The sequence below is a fragment of the Mastigoproctus giganteus genome, chromosome 9 (assembly GCF_048544385.1).
Source record: "Mastigoproctus giganteus isolate SK-2022 chromosome 9, ASM4854438v1, whole genome shotgun sequence".
NCBI lineage: Eukaryota > Metazoa > Arthropoda > Arachnida > Uropygi > Thelyphonidae > Mastigoproctus > Mastigoproctus giganteus.
In genome coordinates this window covers 89,102,545-89,121,423 of record NC_143583.1, presented here as the reverse complement: position 1 = coordinate 89,121,423, position 18,879 = coordinate 89,102,545, and the positions used below count along the sequence as shown (strand labels likewise).

The following is an 18,879-nucleotide window of genomic DNA, read 5'->3' as shown; positions in this document are numbered from 1 at the left end:
GATATATAAGGCTCTTAAGAGGTGAGTAAAATTAATGAGGGTGTAATTTTCACTGTTATAAATGATTCCAGAATTAGGGAACAGTAAATTAAAATTATAGGGAAGAAATTTAGACTGGATTTCAGGAAGTTTTCTTTTAGCCAGGCTAAAAGAAATATGCTTTCTTGCACCATATGGCTAATACTAATACAAATAATGATAAGTATTGTATAAACTGGAGCAATATAGCATTGTGAGAAATTTACTACTCTGGATAAATGGATGGTTAAAATAGTAGGAGACAGAATAGCTTTTTAATCTTTATTAATGATACTGTTTTAAGTATTTCAAGTTTAATGTCTAAGTTTGCCAATGATACAAAGGCAGACAGGGTGAATTTTAAAATTAATCAGGGCAGACCACTTAAATTAGGTTGCTGGACTTGAAAACGCTAAGGGAAGTTTATTGTTGATAAATGTAAGATACTGCATTTGGATAGCATTATTGCTATCCAAATACTTCCAGAATAATACCACTTGACTAGCATCAAATTAAGGTAGTTTTTAAGAAAAAAAAGACCTAGAGTAATTGACAGTCTGACATGAAATTCACTGAGCAATAGTCATGATATACTCAGAGGCTCTTAGGATGGTTCATGAAGTTTTTTTAAAATGATATACAGAAATTTTCCAGCAGAGACAGAGAAAATTATTCCATTGTAGAGGGTTGCTAGGTGTAATGTAGTCACTTGCAAAGATTGTATCAAAACCTGAATATTTGAGTTTCCTACCATTTCATACTGATCCACAATATTTTTTGCATCCAATTCCTTTATCACTGCATCATTGTATCCATTCAAATTGGTGAGACAAGATTTCTCCTTAACAAACCCATGCTGTGACTGAAGTATAACTGCACTCCTGTCTAGATGGTCCTGCATTACTTCTTTAACCAGTGACAGCATTATTTTCCCTGGAACAGAATTATGCTAACAGGTCTGTAATTACTCATGCCACCATTTTTAAACCCCCTTTGTGAATTGGGAATACATTTGCATATCTCCAGTCTGTGGGGACCTCCTCTGAATCCAAAGATGCTCTCATAATTATGGCTAAGTGTTTGCTTACCTCCATTAATATAATTAGATAGATCCCACTTTAGGGGGTTTTTTATGTTTAACTTCAACAATAACTTCTCTTCCACTTCCCTCTCAGCTATCACAAAATCATTCAGCTCCCTGTTAGTCTGATAAACTTCTGGCATCTGCCACTCTAATAAATAAGTGCTTAACTTTTCCTTCAGCTAACAGGTGGTTGATTGCTAGAAGAACAAGTTTTCTTCTGTTGTCAAACTTGCTTTCTTGCATCAGTTGCTACTATTAATACTAATATTAAAGAGCTGAGTTTAATTTCACAAATCCCAAATTGTGTTCAGATGCAACAGATTTTCAGTATATCTGAACACAATTTGGCATTTGAAAATTAAAATTCAAGAAGAGAGCTGCTTTTGCCCAGCAAAAAAAAAAAAAAAAAAAAAGTCTAATGCCATGACATAGTGGTAGAGTGTACTGCTTGAAAAGGAGGGCCTCTTAATAACACTGTCTTCAAGGCAAGAAGATTAGATTAGCTTTTAATATCTTCCAGTATTTTTAGTATTGTCATGTTAAAAGAATAAACATTTGTTATGATTATAGTATAAAAATATGAAATATGTATACCTTTTTACTGCATAATGCAATAGCTAGACTATATCTTGACTACTAAGGGCTGGAGTTATGTTAATCACAACAGTCTGGAAACTAGGCATTTTCTTAGAGACTTAAAATGTTTACGGTTTTAAAAGGATTGAGTAAGCAGTTTGCTTTGTGTGGAGTAGGTTTCTTTATTTCATTCAAAAGTTGCTGCATTAATAATACTTTCTTAGTTACCCTGAGACTCTGAGTATAATATGTTTTCACATTTACAAAGATAGTAATACTATGTGACAGTTATTTTATACATGGAAATAAGCAGATCTTCTTTGTAAAATGAGTACTTAAAGCAATTTATTTATTTTTTTTTTTAAATCTAAAAAATAACTTTTATTACGGATCCATTTCATATAGGTGTGTTATATATAAATGTATTATATTACAGTATATATATATATATATATATATATATATATTTGAATAATGACATAGTTAGAAAAATTATGAAAATAAATTTAAATAAATAAGAAAATAAAGCTATCATTAGAGGCAGCAAAATACACAGTCCTCCGCATGATGCCAATACATAATCGATATTAAGTTTATAATTAAAATCAAAACATTTGCTAGTAGTATGGCAAAACTGTTGAGCAAAAATTTAAACATAATAGTTAAATTAACATAAAGGTTAAATCAGTGGTAGGGAAAAGTAAAGGTAACAAGACTAAAATTGTAGCCGAAAGTCTCCGAATAATTTAGAAATTCAATTAAAAATAATTCCATTTAAAATTAAAGCCAGTTATATGAATTTAGCGGCACCCCCCAGTAAGCTGCCAGTTCCAAGATTCGTGAAATATCACCAATAGAGACTAAACAAACTACGAAAATAAAACAAAAATAGACTGACCATTATGCCCCATATCGAGAGAGGACCACGAGGCCAATAATGGTCATGGAATCGCTGCATTTGTTTCGATTTTAATGTTTTAATTTTAATTTTAAACTTAATATCGATTTTATATATATATATATAAAGATTTATTATATAACAGAAAATTTGGTAACCAAAAGATGGAATGGAATTAAAAGTAATATATGAAAGTCAATTTGCAATTGGAAGTTGTTTGGATTTATGGAAATATTTGTCATAAGTGAAGGGTGGGGAGAATTTGCATATTACTTGCCACATGAAGTCACTCTTTAAAAATTTATATTAATATTTTGATATCAGTTTTAAAATAATAATTAATATATTATTAATAAAATTAGTTTAATTAATTACATCTTAATTATATATGTGTAATGTTTTTGACAGATGTTTTGACAAAACAACATTGAAGGAACTAAATGATGAATTTTGTGATGCACAACTTCGTCCCATTTCATCTGAATCATGTTCTGTTCCATGCCCAAAAGAATGTGTAGTTTCCAGCTGGTCTCCATGGTCACACTGTTTTCAGGTTTTTATGCTCATTTTAGTAATACATATATTTTTATATATATATATAAATATGTATGTATATATATAAATAATGGCTTAAAAGTTTAACATAAAATAAGTAAATATTAAGCTATCATTAGAGGCAGCAAAATTTTGTTTTATTTTGAATTATCGGAGATATATATACTTAATCGCTAATTTTAAGTTTTATACTCTGTAACTAATTAGCTTTCAGTTGTAATGTGGTTGTAATTATGTGGCACTAATGCTTTTGTAGGAATAATCAATTAAACATTATATACACATTAATAGTATTAGGGCATGGTTCTGTTTAATTTTTGGGTTTTCATTTGTGGTGTTATTTTTATTTTGGGTGGGAGGCATTAAGGCCTAACAGACTGTCTAGAAATTGGTGTGCTAGCAGTTGTCTGTTCGCCTATTGATCTACATTGAAAAATTAAGTTGAAATAAAGTAAAGGAATATGAAATGTAATTTTTAAAATGAATATGAAAGATTAGAGGAAATAAGAAAATTATTAAAGAATAAAAATAAAGTTAGAGAGGGAGGAGGGAAAAGGAGAATGTTAGGAATAAAATTAGGAAAAATTACATTCAGGGAGTCCCGCAGGGATCGATATGTCCAACACTATTTTCAATCCGAGTTAGCAGCATGACACGAGATATCACAAAATTGTGGAAACTTACATGTATGCATATGACCTTACCATTTCCTGTCAGTCTCAAAATATGAATACTATCAAACGGCAGCTCCAACTTGCCATTACCAAAATAGAATCCTGGACTTAACGGAATGGCTACCAACTATTAGAAGAAAAGAAATGCAGTGTCACTCACTTTTTCAAGAAACAAGCTCTCCATCCCGATCCTGAACCAAATAAACAATATTCCAATCCCGCTTGTTAGTACCATTAAATTTCTTGGACTGATATTAGACAGCAAGCTGAATTTCCAAGCTCAAGTCTTTCATTTAAGAAATACGTGTCTAAAGCATTTGAATATACTGTTGTCTAAAGCATTTGAATATACTGTGATCAGTCTCGTCTGTGTCATGGGCAGCTGATCGGTATACTCTACTGCATCTGTATAGAACTTTAATCCCTTCTTGTCTAGATTATGGTTGTCCAGTATATGACTCTGCCAGGAGCACTACTTTACAACATTTAAATGCCATCCAGCACAGTTCTCTCAGGACTTCTCCAATCCAAAGTCTTTATATCGAAGTGCACGATGCTCCATTAAATCTTCATTGTTGAAATCATTACTGCTCCACTATGCTGCTAAGATCCAGAGTCTTCCATTGCAACCCAGTTGGGAGTATCTTTATAATACTAAGTGGGATTTGTTTTATGAGAGCAAGCCAAATGAAAATAGACCTGCTTCACTCAGGATTAATGAGCTTTCTTAGAGTTGGAATATCAATTTAAGCGATATTTTTCAGGAAGCAACTGCCCCTGTCCCACCTTGGACATATGTTTCTGCTTCTCATGATACACATTTTCTGGAGTGGGGGAAAAATACTGTACTACCTTTTACTATCAGGCAGTTGCACTTAGCTCACACTACTCTGAACTATGCAAAATCTATGCTGATGGATCCAAAACAGCCAGTATGGTTGGTGCTGCTGCACACATATGCAAATTAAAAAAAAAAAAAAAAAAAAAACCCTGAGAAGAATGTGGAAATTAACCATAGAACTCTATAGTGAAACTGAAGGATTACTGAACTAGTCATATTTCAGTAAACCTATTGGGCAGAAAGCAAATAAAGTTTCTGAGAAATTCAATGGTCTTGTTTAAAGGAACATCACAAAATGTAAACAGACACCTGTAATGGATTATGCATTTTGTTTTGTCATCTGAGTTAGATTTCTGAGGACCACAGAGATCCTGATTAAATCCTCCTCTGGATAATTGAGTCTCTTTGATATGAATGAACTATAGTATGTTCATAATTCAAGTTGGGAAATGGTTAAATGTGCTTATTAACTTAAGTTTTATTATTGATCAAATTACTCATCAAATAGCCTGTGACCACCAAATACAGAAGATGCGGAAAGGTCAGGGAATGACCACCGCATATCCCTGGAGCAATATGGCCTTAGTTGCTAATGCTCCTAAAAACCAAACAACAACAACTCATCAAATAAATTTGCTTAATCGTTTACTTAGATTTTTTTTTTTATTATTATTATTATTAGCAAAGCACATTAAACATGTAACTCTGCCACAAAACAAGGCTCTCCTACATCCTAATTTGAATGATGTATATAATACAGGATGTTCCAAATATCACACATCTCCAAGTTTATATGTTAATAATTTACTAGCATGATAGGGTAATCTCAAAGGTTAATAATTTGTTAGTGCAATATGGAAGTTTCCAAAAAATGAGTTTAACACAATTTGTATTTATATAACATTTATGTGGTACATGAGCTGAGGGTGACACAAGTAATTACAGACCTGTTAGTTTGACTACTGTTCTAGGGAAAATAATGGAGTCACAGATGATACAAATGTTGGCAGGGTTGTTAATAACAGTAATGACAGTATGCCGCTGCAACCGGATCTGGAAAAGTTGGGTAGATGGGTTGAAAAGTGGCAACTGAAGTTTAACATTGACAAATGCAAAGTACTGCCTATGTGTAGCAGTAACCTCAGAGAAATGTACCAACCATGTGGTGTTATACTCAGGGTAGTGGAGAATGAAAGAGACCTTGGGACAATTGTGCAGTTAGATATGAAGTTTTCTGAGCAGTACAAACAGGCTGCCAGAGTAGGTCATGTGACCTTGTCAATGATATACAGGAATTTTGCGAGAAGGGATAAGGAGGTGATTATCCCCTTGTATAAGGCAATGGTTTGGTTCGGTTTAAAATTTTAATGGCGCATTAGCAATAAGGCAATGGTCAGGCCACACCTTCAGTACTGCATACAGATCTGGAAGCCTCATTTTAGGAAGGATGTAGAGTTGCTAGAACGAGTACAGAGAAGGGCAACAAAACTGGTGAAGGAAACAAAGGTGTGCTCTTATGAAGAAAGGCTTAAGTTCTGCAAATTGCAGCTTCTGGAGACTAGGCACCTGTGAGTCAATCTGATTGAGGTGTTTTTTTTTTTTTTTTTTAATGAAAACCCCAAACACGAGAGGTATTAGAACCTATAGTACTTAGTAACGTGCTTGGGTTGGAGGTTGAGAAGACGAAAGAAGATGTTTGTTGACATTAGCCTTGAACTTTTGTAGACTGTAATTTTCAGGAAATACGTATGAAGGAAGGTCATTCCAGAAAACAGCAGTTGAATGAATAAACAAGGAAGATGAAAAGTTGGTTCTGTGAGTTTGAAGCTGGACAGTAAATGGATGTTGGCTGGTGGCGGCACGTGTTCGGACTGTTTTGAAAGAGTGAGCGGGAATTCCAGAAGCCAATTCAGAAGAACAGTGCCCATGGAAGTATCTGTAGAAGAGGCATGCAGCAGAAACAGTACGTCTATGAGACAGCGAGTGGAGAGACTCTGTTAGAGAGGAGTCATTAATTAACCTAACTGCCCTCTTCTGAATGGAATCTAGAAGCTTGATAGAGAGTTTGGGGGCATTGCCCCACATGTGGGAACAATATTCAATGGTAGGGTAGACTTGTGATTTGTACAGAGTGAACAGCTGTTTGGAAGAAAAGTAATGCTGAGAGCGAAAGAGAAAACCAAGTTTTTTGAGATGCAGAGGAAGCAATATTTGTAATGTGCTTGTGCCAAGAGATTAGTTATGGTAATCCCCAAAAGAGATATATCATTTTGCCTAGAAATCGGAGTGTCACCAAAGATAAGCATAGGAGCAGAAGAATTTTTTTTGCGAGATAAGACAAGACTGAGTTTTAGAAGGATTGAAATCAGCTAAGTTGTCTTTGCCCGACTGGAGATCAGCATTTAAAAAATTGGTTGAGCAGGGCAAGGTTTCTCAAAATGGAAAGTGGAATGCAATGTGCTATCATCGGCAAAACTATGGATGGGATTTCGTCAATGGAAGAAGATTATTAAGATACAAAAGGAAAAAAGTGGGGGAGAGAACTGAACCTTGGGGACACTAACATTAGTGGAGAAGTTAGAAGACCGAGAGCCATCTACCCTCACTCTCAGTGAGCAATCAGAGAGAAAACTGGATAACCAATTACAAAAAACAGTTGGTAAACCGTAAGGTAGAAGCTTGTATAGAAGACCTATATGCCGAACATGATCAAAAGCCTTTGAGATGTCAAGAGCAACTGCTTGTGTTCACCGAATTTTTCCATTGAATTTGTCCATAAATGGATAACATAAGCCAGTCACCAGTGAATCGACACTGACTGAATCCATACTGGCGATCGTTGATCAGATGGAAGGTTTCTGGATAGTTTAAGAGTTGGTGGTTAATTGATTTCTCCATTACTTTAGAAAGAGTAGAAGTAATTGCAATGGAACGATAATTGAATGTGAAGGATTTGTCACCCTTTTTAGGAACTGTCTGGATATGAGCAAATTTCCAAGCAGAAGGAAAAACACCTTTGGAATAAGAAAGTGAAAAAAAAACAGCAAAGAATAGAAGTAAGTTCAGGAGCACAGGTTTTGAGAACAAGTGGGGAAATACCATCAGGATCTGGAACTTTCTTAGCATCAAGATTCGTCAAAATCATTCTGACATCCTTTTGACGGAAGACCACCTTGAAGGGATTGAGCAGGCTTAATGCTGATGGGATTCTTCCTTTTGCTCAGATTACAAATCTGAGGGGGCATAGATTCAAACTGAGGAAAAACAATTGTAGAATAGATGTGCAGAAGTTTGCCTTTAGCCAGCGGGTAGTTGATTGCTGGAACAAACTTCTTTCTACCTGTTGTTGTGGAAGTTGATAGCTTAAATAAATTGAAGGCAGAACTGTACAAACATTTGGAATGAATGGATCAGTGAAATGGGAATGGTGTTTTTTTTTTTTTTTTTTTGACTAATGCTGTATAAGTATCGTGTGCCTCTGCTAATGCTATTTGGTGATTGCCTTATATCAAAAATTTGTTGCTTGTGTAATATACTGATTATCGTCTGACTATTTTCTGTTCAGTTGCCTAAAAGTATAGGTCTAAAAGAATAACCGAAATATTGCAATCAAATAAAAAAAATAATAAATAAATAAATAAAACTGGAGTGAAGATTATGAAAATCAGCAGTGCTACTCCTTGCACAGTTCCTATAAATTAGTTAAAAAAAAAAAAAAAAAAAAAAGGGTTATGTTTACAACAGGGTGGAGAACACCTTCAGCATGTAAAAATTATGTAATTAGAACTTTTGCATATAATTATAATATAATATGTATAATAAACACGAAATGCAGCTTTGGTTTGTAGGACCTTGTGACACTATATAATATTTATCTTTTCTTAACAACTTCTGTACCTAACAATAAGAAGTCACAGAAGTAACTTTCTAGTTACTTCTATAACTTCTTAAACTAACATTTTCTTTCTGATTGTTTGTTTATTCCCAGCCATGTAGTCTTAACAAATATCGTACTAGGAATCGAAAAGTTTTGCGGAAGCCCCTCTTTGAAGATAATGGCTGTCCAATCCTATCAGAAAGTGAACCTTGTGTCCTTAATGTCTCATGCTTCCAGTATACATGGATTTTGAGTAGTTGGAGCTCTTGCGTGCTTCCTGATAGTGCTGTATGTGGTGAAGGATTTCAGAAAAGAGCTTTATTGTGTATGCAGAGTGATGGACAACAAGTTAATCCCAGATACTGTGCAAAGGTGAGTAAGCATATTGATTTTTTTTTTTTCCCCTGAGTGTTGTATGAATTATAATGTTTGGCTTTAATTTGTGTTTATTAATAGTATTAAATTTTAAATATATTTATTACATATTTAACATGTCATATAAATACTGCATTGTTAATAAATAAAGTGCTTAAAAACAAGATTATAGAACTGGGTATCTTTACTTTTTCTTACACAACATAAGGGGACAAATTTAAATTGAAAAAGGATAGTTGCAGGATAGATGTGTGAAAATTTGCTTTCCGCCAGAGAGTGATTCTTGGAACAAACTAATCCTTCAAAATGAATGCAAATCACATTGATACTACACATGAGATATGATCAGAAATGTATTTAAAAAATTGTTACTTTTTGGTTATTTACAAAAACTTTAAGAATTTCTTCATAAAATAAAGGTTGTAGAGTATTTGAAATGAAAATTAGTTAAAAACCAAAAGTTAAAATGGGTAATAAAGGGTACTGTTATTGAGGAAGACTTTAATTCCCCCAATTTCACCATTTGGAAACTAGGTGCCTGAGAGGAAACTTGATTGAAATGTTTAAGGATAAATTGACCGAGTAAACTAAATGCTGATGGCATCCTTATTCTTTTTTGAATGACGTGTGTAAGGGGATAAATTTAAATTGATAAAGGATGGTTGCAGCACAGACATACAGAAATTGGCTTGTAGTAGGAAAGTAATTGATTGTTGGAACAAGCTAATCCTTCTAAAGCTCAGTCCTGATTTATTTCTTACATAAAATAATCTACTGCTCCTATGCTCATCTTTAAACTCTTATTTCTATTCAAGTTCTCATATCCGTATTAAGGATTACCCCCTGACTTCTACAAGGACTAATAGTTTAACAGTAGCCGCAGGCACAGGTGAAGGTGATTCTTGCACAACTTCTATTAGAATAAGTAGCGACCTGGAGCGAGGGGTGTTGGGGGTTTCAGGGACGGATGGCAGTCATTGTGAAATATTTGGGTATATGGGATATGTTAGGGTAACATTAGCATTAGTAGAGGCATTTGATGCAAGAAAGCAAGCTTATGCAGCATCAGCCAAAAAAAAAAGCCCACTTCCACTTCACCCCTCTGTTCGTTCAAAATACCTGTCCGGCTGAGCCTGGACAGGTATTTTGAACTAGGAATAGGCGCATGTATACCAATACTAGAAGTATAGTAAACAAATTTGATGAATTTGAAGTGTTGGTCAAGACATCAAAGTCAGATATTGTTGGAATAGCAGAGACGTGGTGTCACCTTGAAGGCCTGACGTAGCCGAGTGGTCAGGAGTGAGAGTGCATGGCACGCGTTCCTTGAGGAGACCGGGGTTCAAGCCCGTGACTACTAAATACGATAAATATTTGTATTGACGATTTATTGTAAACTCTACTGACTTGGTTGTCGTGCCGGAGTATAAACAGAAAATTTATTTTAACCCCTGGCTTTTAGCCGTGAAGGGTATTGTGTACGGCATGTGCGTTTTGTATGCAATAAAGAGTTCTTCTTCTTCTATATAAGGAATGCAGAACTGGAATTTGGGGAGTACAATGTGTACAGAAAGGATAGGAAGGGAGGAGGTGTTATGCTGTTAATTAAGAAAAACATAAAATCAAAAGAAGTGCACCCAGTTGATATAGATCAACAGTCCACTGCTGAGTCAGTTTGGTGTGACATAAGCATTGCGAAAGCAAAAATAAGAGTAGGAGTGTGTTATAGGCCTAATGACTCGAATGAGTACAATGAACAATTGTACAGAGAAATAGAGTGGGCTAGTAAATCAGAATGTCTTATAATGGGGGATTTTAATTTCCCAGATATTGACTGGAACTTGTGGGTTGGTCACTTTAGCATTAGCATTAGTAGAGGCATTTAATGCAAGAAAGCAAGCTTATGCAGCATCAGCCAAAAAAAAAAAAAAAAAAAACCCACTACTTCACCCCTTTGTTCGTTCAAAATACCTGTCCAGCTGAGCCTTAAACTTATTTAGGCTATCAACTTCCACGACAAGGGATGGAAGTCTGTTCCACCAACCAACCACCCGCTGGTTAAAGGCAAATTTCCGCACGTCTATCCTACATCTGTCTTTCCTCAATTTGAATTTATGCCCTCTCAGGTGATTATTCTAAGCGAGAGGAAGAATCCCATCAGCATTGAGCATGCTCAAACCATTCAAACCACTTGCACACAGTAGCAAGGCTTGCAGATAAAGGATCCACTAGGTTGCAGTGATCATAATGCACTCTGATGTGGGTTTACTACCATCGGGAGTAAAGGGAACAGTTTTTGCTTTTGTAAAGGTGACTTTGGGAGTCTGAGACAGTTTTTAAATTCTATACAGTGGGACCAACTGATGATGTTACCAACAGAAAATTCTAAATTGGAAGCATTCAAAGAATTAATCTTGGAAGCTACTAGGCTTTTCATACCAACTAAGACATATTGTTCAAGGTTTAGGCCTAAATGGATGTCAGATGAACTAATGAGACATGGCAGAGAAGAAAAATGCATGGTATGGGATACATATAAATTATCAGGTGACACAGAAGCCTATGACTGGGCACGTATTAGCTATAATAACGAGTTCTTTGAGGGAGAGACACATCACTGCCATAAATGGAACTTCCAAAGAGACCTTCCAAGTCAACAGGGGAGTCCCACAAGGTGGTGTCCTCTCTGCTACTCTCTTCGCAACAGCACTGCATCCCTTCCTGACCCAAAATCAAAAGCAATTTGTCGTATATGCAGACGACTTGAAATATTTCGTCACCTCGAATGACCAAAACACATCTTTAGAATGCAACAACGAAGCAAACTCCAAAATCGCCGAGTTGCAAGAATACCTTAATTGCATGGGGCTCCGACTAAATGAACACAAGACAGCCCAAATGGTTTTCACCAACAAGGTATTAAAAAACCACATATCAATAAGTGTAAATGACAGTGTGGTCAAAAAAGTCAGGACACATATTGATCTTGGTCTGAAATGGGACGAAAACCTAAACTTCACACCCCATTTCGGACATGTAAAGAAGAAAACTTACGCAGCGCTGTGGACCACCAGACAAGAACTAGTAGGTATCAGGAACCCTGACCTTGTTAAACAATATATTTTAAGATGCGTCATCCCCATCCCTCTCTACGCATCTCAGATTTGGTCTTCTGCCCCAGTTGCTACCATCAAGGCTTTCCTGGGTTTAGAGTACTGGATGCTGAGATGGTTAAACAGGATCACTACGAAGCCATTTACAATCTCAAGAACCATTTTATATGCCAACTTGGATGTCACGCCTTGGTCTCACATTATTGTCACCAAGAACATTCTCACGCTTGCAAAACTACTGACCGGAAGAGTCGACTCGCCGAAAACTGACCACCTGCTGACTCGGCCCCACATGACGCAAAGGTGGGCGAATAGAACAACATCCCTTCCAATCAGTAGCGCGCTCACACAGCTGGAAAGCCTTCGGCGATTTTTTCCTTTGAACACTATTAAAATGTTCAACGATCTTCAAGCAGACCCAGAAAGGCTTTGCGCAGAGAAGAGATACAGGACCGAAGTGTTTCAAAAGGCATTACTCCACCTATAAATGTTGAGTGATGCCGACAGAGGGAAACAAAAGAGAATGCAGGAAATGAACTGGTCGGGACTGTTTTTGCTCCTGTTATGTTTATATTGGACGTCTTGTCTTTCTGTGAACTCGCTGTAAATAGTGCTGTAGATGTGAACATTCTCTAATTCCTTGTAAAATTGTAAATTATGCTTGTGCTCTCTTTCTATCTGCCTGTCATGTAAAATAAGGCAATGATGTGTATAATATAATTAATCAGACAATGTATGATTTAAAAAATGTATAATTTAGACCTTGTATAATTTATAAAGACTGATTTGTATAAATTATAAATAGATAATTATGTATATAAATTATATTTGTATATATGAATGTGCACCCCCTGGTTAATAGCTGTAAGCGGGTGTCTCTTAGGAGAAAATAAAGATAATAATAATAATAATGGTAGATATAAACTGGTCTGTAATCAAGTCACAAAGGAGGTTAGGCAGGCAAAGGCAGATTACGAGAAACCTTTGGCTAAGGATGCAAAGAAAAATAGCAAAGAGTTCTTTACTTATGTAAACTCTAGAAGGAAGGGGATTAGCATTAGTAGAGGCATATGATGCAAGAAAGCAAGCTTATTCAGCATCAGCCAAAAAAAAAAAAAAAAAAACCACTACTCCCATTTCACTCCTCCGTCCGTGCGAAATACCTGTCCAGCTGAGCCTTAAATTTATTTAGGCTATCAACTTCAACAACAAGCGATGGGAGTCTATTCCACAAACCAACTGCCCGCTGGCTAAAGGCAAATTTCCGCACATCTATCCGACATCCGTCCTTCCTCAATTTGAATTTATGCCCTCTCAGGTGATTATTCTGAGCAAGAGGAAGAATCCCATCGGCATTGAGCATGCTCAAGCCATTCAAAGCCTTATACACCTCTATCAGATCACCTCGCCGATGCCTAGTCTCCAGGCTCTGTAATTTGCAAAACTTAAGCCTTTCTTCGTAAGAGCAACCCTTTGTTCCATTCACTAATCTTGTTGCCCTTCTCTGTACTCGTTCGAGCAGCTCTACATCCTTCTTGAAATGAGGCCTCCAGACCTGTATACAGTACTCAAGGTGTGGCCTGACCAATGCCTTATACAAGGGAATAATCACATCCTTATCCCTGCTAGAAAAATTCCTGTATATCATTGACAAGACACCATGAGCTACTCTTGCAGCTCGTCTGCACTGCTCAGAGAACTTCATATCTGCCTGCACAATTACCCCCAGGTCCTTTTTATTCTCTACCACTGTCAGCGTAGTACCACAGAGTTGATACGTTGATCTGGGGTTACTGTTTCCCATATGTAGTACTTTACATTTGTCAATGTTAAACTTCATTTGCCACCTCTCAGCCCATCTGCTCAACCTTTCCAGATCCTGTTGCAGCAGCATAGTATCAGTAGTGTCCTTAACAACCCTGCCAACCTTGGTATCGTCTGCAAACTTGGACATTAAGCCTGATACACCATCATCAATATCATTTATAAATACAGAAAACAACACTGAACCCTGAGGAACTCCACTAATAACAATAGTCCACGTTGAGCAGTGTCCATTGATTACCACTCTCTGTCTTCTGCCACTCAACCATCCCTTTATCCATAGCAGCAATTTGCCTCCAATGGCACACTTCTCCAATTTGTGCAGCAGTCTTCCATGCGCAACAGTATCAAAAGCCTTTCTAAGATCCAAATATATAATATCAAAGTTCTTCCCTGCATCCAGTCCTTTTGTGACTACATCATAGTATCCAATCAAATTGGTCAGACAAGATCTGCCCTTAACAAAACCATGCTGTGTCTGAGCTATAACTGAATTCTTGTCCAGATGATCCTGCAGTGCTTCTTTAACCAGTGCCTCCATTAATTTTCCTGGAATCGAAGTTAAACTAACAGGTCTATAATTACTTGTGTCAGCCTTTGATCCTCCTTTGTGAATTGGGGTTACATTTGCACATCTCCAGTCCATGGGTACCTCCCCTGAGTCCAAAGAAGCTCTCATAATTATGACTAGGGGTTTGCTTACTTCCTTTGCTGCCTCCTTTAATATAACTGGATAGATCCCATCCACCCCTGGTGCCTTTTTTATGTTTATCCTCAGCAATTTCTCCTCCACTTTCCTCTCAGTTATTAGAAAATAATCTAGCTCACTGCCAATGTTTACTTCACCTACGACATTCCCCTTCCTGAATAACTCCTCATGTGTGAATGTAGATGCAAAATACTCATTTAGATTGTTAGCCACCTGAGCAGGATCCTCAACTGTTGAACCATCAACATCCAGTGGACCAATCTGATTCATCCCTTTCCTTCTTGAGTTTAAATATGTAAAGAACTCTTTTCTGTTTTTCTTTGCATCCTTTGCCAAGGATTTTTCGTAGTCTGCCTTTGGCTGCCTAATCTCCTTTGTGACTTGGTTACAGACCAACTTATATCTATCATAGGCTTCCATGTCACCCATTAATTTGTATGTATCCCATGCATTTTTCTTCTCTGCCATATGTCTCATTAGTTCATCTGACAACCATTTAGGCCTGAACCTTGAGCAATATTTCTTGGTTGGTATGTAAAGCCTAATAGCTTCCAAGATAAATTCTTTGAATGCTTCCCATTTTGAATTTGCTATTGGTAACATCATCAGTTGATCCCACCGTATAGAATTTAAATACTGTCTCAGACCACCTTTACGAAAGGAAAAACCCTTCCCTTTACCCCTGATGGTAGTTACCTCTTTGAGTAAATCCCACTTCAGCACAGTGTGGTCACTGCCACCTAGTAGTTCCTTTATCTGCAGATTCTTAATGCAAGAAGAATCACTACTGATAATCAGATTCAGAGTATTACTCCCTCTAGTTGCCTCCCGAACATGCTGGTGTAGAAAACAATCATCCAATAAATCCACAAAAGCCCTGCTAGTGTGTGAGTGACCAACCCACAAATTCCAGTCAATATCTGGGAAATTAAAATCCCCATTATAAGACTCTCTGATTTACTGGCCCATTCTATTTCCCTGTAGAGTATCTTATTATACTCATCAGAGTCATTAGGCCTATAGCACACTCCTACTCTCAATTTTGATTTACCTATGCTTATGTCACACCAAACTGACTCGACACTGCCCTGTCCATCAATGTCGACTGGCTTCACTTCCTTGGATTTTATGTGTTTTTTAACTAGTAGCATAACCCCTCCTCCCCTCCTGTCCTGTCTATCCTTTCTATACACATTGTACTCCCCAAATTCCAGTTCTGCATTCCTTATATCTGTGTGACACCACGTCTCTGATATCCCAACAATATCTGCCTTTGATGTTTTGAGCAATACCTCAAATTCATCAAATTTATTTACTAAACTCCTAGCATTGGTGTACACGCAAGTATACCTGCACTTGTTTCTATTCTTAGCTACCCTAACACAACCCATGTGTTTACTTGTATCACAATGACTTCGAGCAGTCTCTGAAATATCCTGCATCTTGTTTTTCAGGCTTCTGCTCATTCCAATAGAAGCAGTGCAAGAATCTCTTTCACCTCTGCCAGTGGCTACTGTTAATCCATTAGTCTTTGTCTCCCCCCAAGCTAGCAGTTTTCCGACCCACCTAACACTGCCTCGATAGCATCAGCAAATATTCTTGCACCCTTTCTATTTAAGTGTATCCCATCCCTGTAGAAGCAATCTCTCCTGTTAACAAGTACATTCCAGGCTGAAAAAAATTCTACCCTTTGAGCCTTGCACAATCTTTCCAGGGCCGAATTGATCGACAAGGCTCTCATCATATACTCCCTCCTATCGTGTCTGGGCAGAATTGCAGACACTTTCAAATTTAACCCTACTTCACGGCTTTTTTTCAACAGTGACCTGTACTTGTTAAGTAATTCCGCTGGTCTCCTACTCTTAATGTCATTATTGCCAACGTGTACAACTATATCACCTTTTGTGCCCTTAAAAGATGATATCTGCTCTACAACGTCATCAACCCTTGCCCCTGGCAGACATACCCTGGTCCTGTTCCACCTATCCTTTTTACAAAGCATGTTCCCCGTTTCCCTGACAATAGAGTCACCAACAACTACTAGTTCCTGTGGGACCAGCGCATTCTGCCTTGGGGGCTGCCTCTGTGTTGCAAGATGACGAAGTGCAAGCTCTGGCGTTGATGTGGGCAGCTGAGAGCTTGATGGGCCCCTCAATTTATTTGCTTCGAGGGCATCCACCCTGTCATTCAAGGTCTCATATAGGCCCATAACAACGCCGAGTTGTCGCCTAATTTCCTTGCACTCCTTGCATCGTGCACACACAAAGACATCCCCCATGGCAGTATCATGTCCCGTACCCAATTGCTCCGCAAACATCAAGCAAACAGTGCATCTTAAAAGGCTGTGATTCAGAGGGCAACTGCCCCCCTCAGTTCTCCCCTGAGGCACAGCACTCCCATTAGCTTGAGCCTTTTGCTTTGCTGCTCTGGTCAGAGTCATGATTTCGATTTAAATGTCAGTAAAATTACAATTTCAGAACAAAATTAAAACCTTAAACTTGTATCTTAACACAGTTATAACGCTATATTTATTTTTCAGTATCGAATGTTATCTACGAGTTCCCTTTATATAACTTCCGTATCAAGTATGTATTAATTATTTGTTACGTTTGTACTCTAAGTCGTTATATATATATATAGTTAAAAGAACAATTTAATTGACAATGAAGTTTAACAAGATTAATAGATCTACTGATTAATTGACAATATTATATTATGCACTATAATATACAAAGCTAATGCTATCGAATTCCGGATATGCTGTATCACGTTTCAGTAACGAGTGTTATCTACGAAGTCCCTTTATATAACTTCCGTATCAAGTTATGTATTAATTATTTATTTTTACTAATTATTTATGTTCCGTAACCTAAGTGGTTATATGTATAGTTAAAAGTACAATTTAATTGCCAATGAAGTTCGACAAGATTAATAGATTTACTGATTAATTTTCACGTAACAATGGCGGCTGTTTATGAACGGTAAACACGTGTATTTGATACCCTTTCCGATACTAAGTAATACCTACAAATCTCTATCTAAGTTACTTTAACTTTAAGTACCGTAAATAGGAATATAAAGCTACTCTAGAAATAAGTTAATATGTCAATTTAAACTAATAAAGCAGAAAATAAATCAGAAAAAACTTCTCTGTTCCAGTAGCGGCAGAAAGGCACGTCCGCACAGGAAACTCTCGAGTTGCGTTCCTCCCGTAATCAAATCCCGTAATCAAATTGGTCCATTTGATATCATTGGTTCAGCTGTTGATGATCCTGCTCAGGTAGCTGACAAACTGAATGAGTATTTTGCATCTACATTCACACATTAGGAGTTATTCATGGAGGGGAATGCCAGAGGTTTATCAAACTGTAACAGGAAGCTAAAGGACTTTGTAATAACTGAGAGCAAAGTGGAGAAATTGTTGAAGTTAAACATAAGAAAGGCACCTGAGGTGGATGGAATGTATCCAGTTATATTAAAGGAGGCGGAAAGGGAAATAAGCAAACCCTTAGCCATAATTATGAGAGCTTCCTTGGTCTCAGGGGGGATGTCTCCATGGACTGTAGATGTACAAATGTGACAAATTCACAAAGTGTGAAAATGTGAAAAATTCACAAAGGAGGATCAAATAATGACACAAATAATAACATTTTTGTTAGTTTAACTTCTGTTCCAGGGAAATTAATGGAGGCACTGACTAAAGAAGTGCTGCAGGATCGGCCCCGAAGGACAAGCGATTTTCTCTGAGATATATAGTGTGCTCTTTCTAAGCGACAAAGTTTAATTTCCTTTGTAGTGTCATTTTCTGTTTCGTTAATCTAAAGTGGTTCTGTGCTTAAAGTGTTAAAGTAAGAACCAAGAAAGGAAAACTACCTTTCTTTTTTCAGAGTGTATATATATATATATATATATTAATATATCTTCTCCCAGGTTACAGTGGGGTCGTAACCTGAGAGAAGAAAGACCCTCTCCCAGGGCTAAAAGGAGCAAACGTGGAATTTGATAATTTCCCTTCAATTGAGCCTCAATGCTCATCATGTCCTAAATTAAATGATAATGACCATGACACATCACAGTCGAAAAGACTGCAGACTGACACAGAGCAAAAGGATTGTCCATCTTTCCTTATCTTCCACTTCTAGTCAAACAAATGCACAAGTATACTCTCCCCATTTCTGATACAGAAATATTTGGAAAGCTCAGAAGGTTCACCTAAAATGGTGAAAAGACTTAGATCAAGTGATTTACTAATTGAAAGTGTGAGTCGTAAGCAATCAGAGACTATGCTGAACCTCTCAGCCTTTGGTGGTATTCCCGTGCAAGTTACCCTGCATG

At 36.9% G+C, this 18,879-nt stretch overlaps 1 protein-coding gene across 1 annotated transcript in view; it reads left to right on the top strand.

Moving 5' to 3' along the window:
- Positions 1 to 18,879, top strand: part of LOC150080530 (thrombospondin type-1 domain-containing protein 7A-like) — a 1,074,234-nt gene that overhangs the window by 476,077 nt on the left and 579,278 nt on the right. The window contains exons 17-18 of the mRNA XM_090380722.1: positions 2,985 to 3,129; positions 8,635 to 8,895. Of these exons, the coding sequence (XP_090236848.1) occupies positions 2,985 to 3,129; positions 8,635 to 8,895 (406 nt within the window). The remainder of the gene's footprint in view (positions 1 to 2,984; positions 3,130 to 8,634; positions 8,896 to 18,879) is intronic.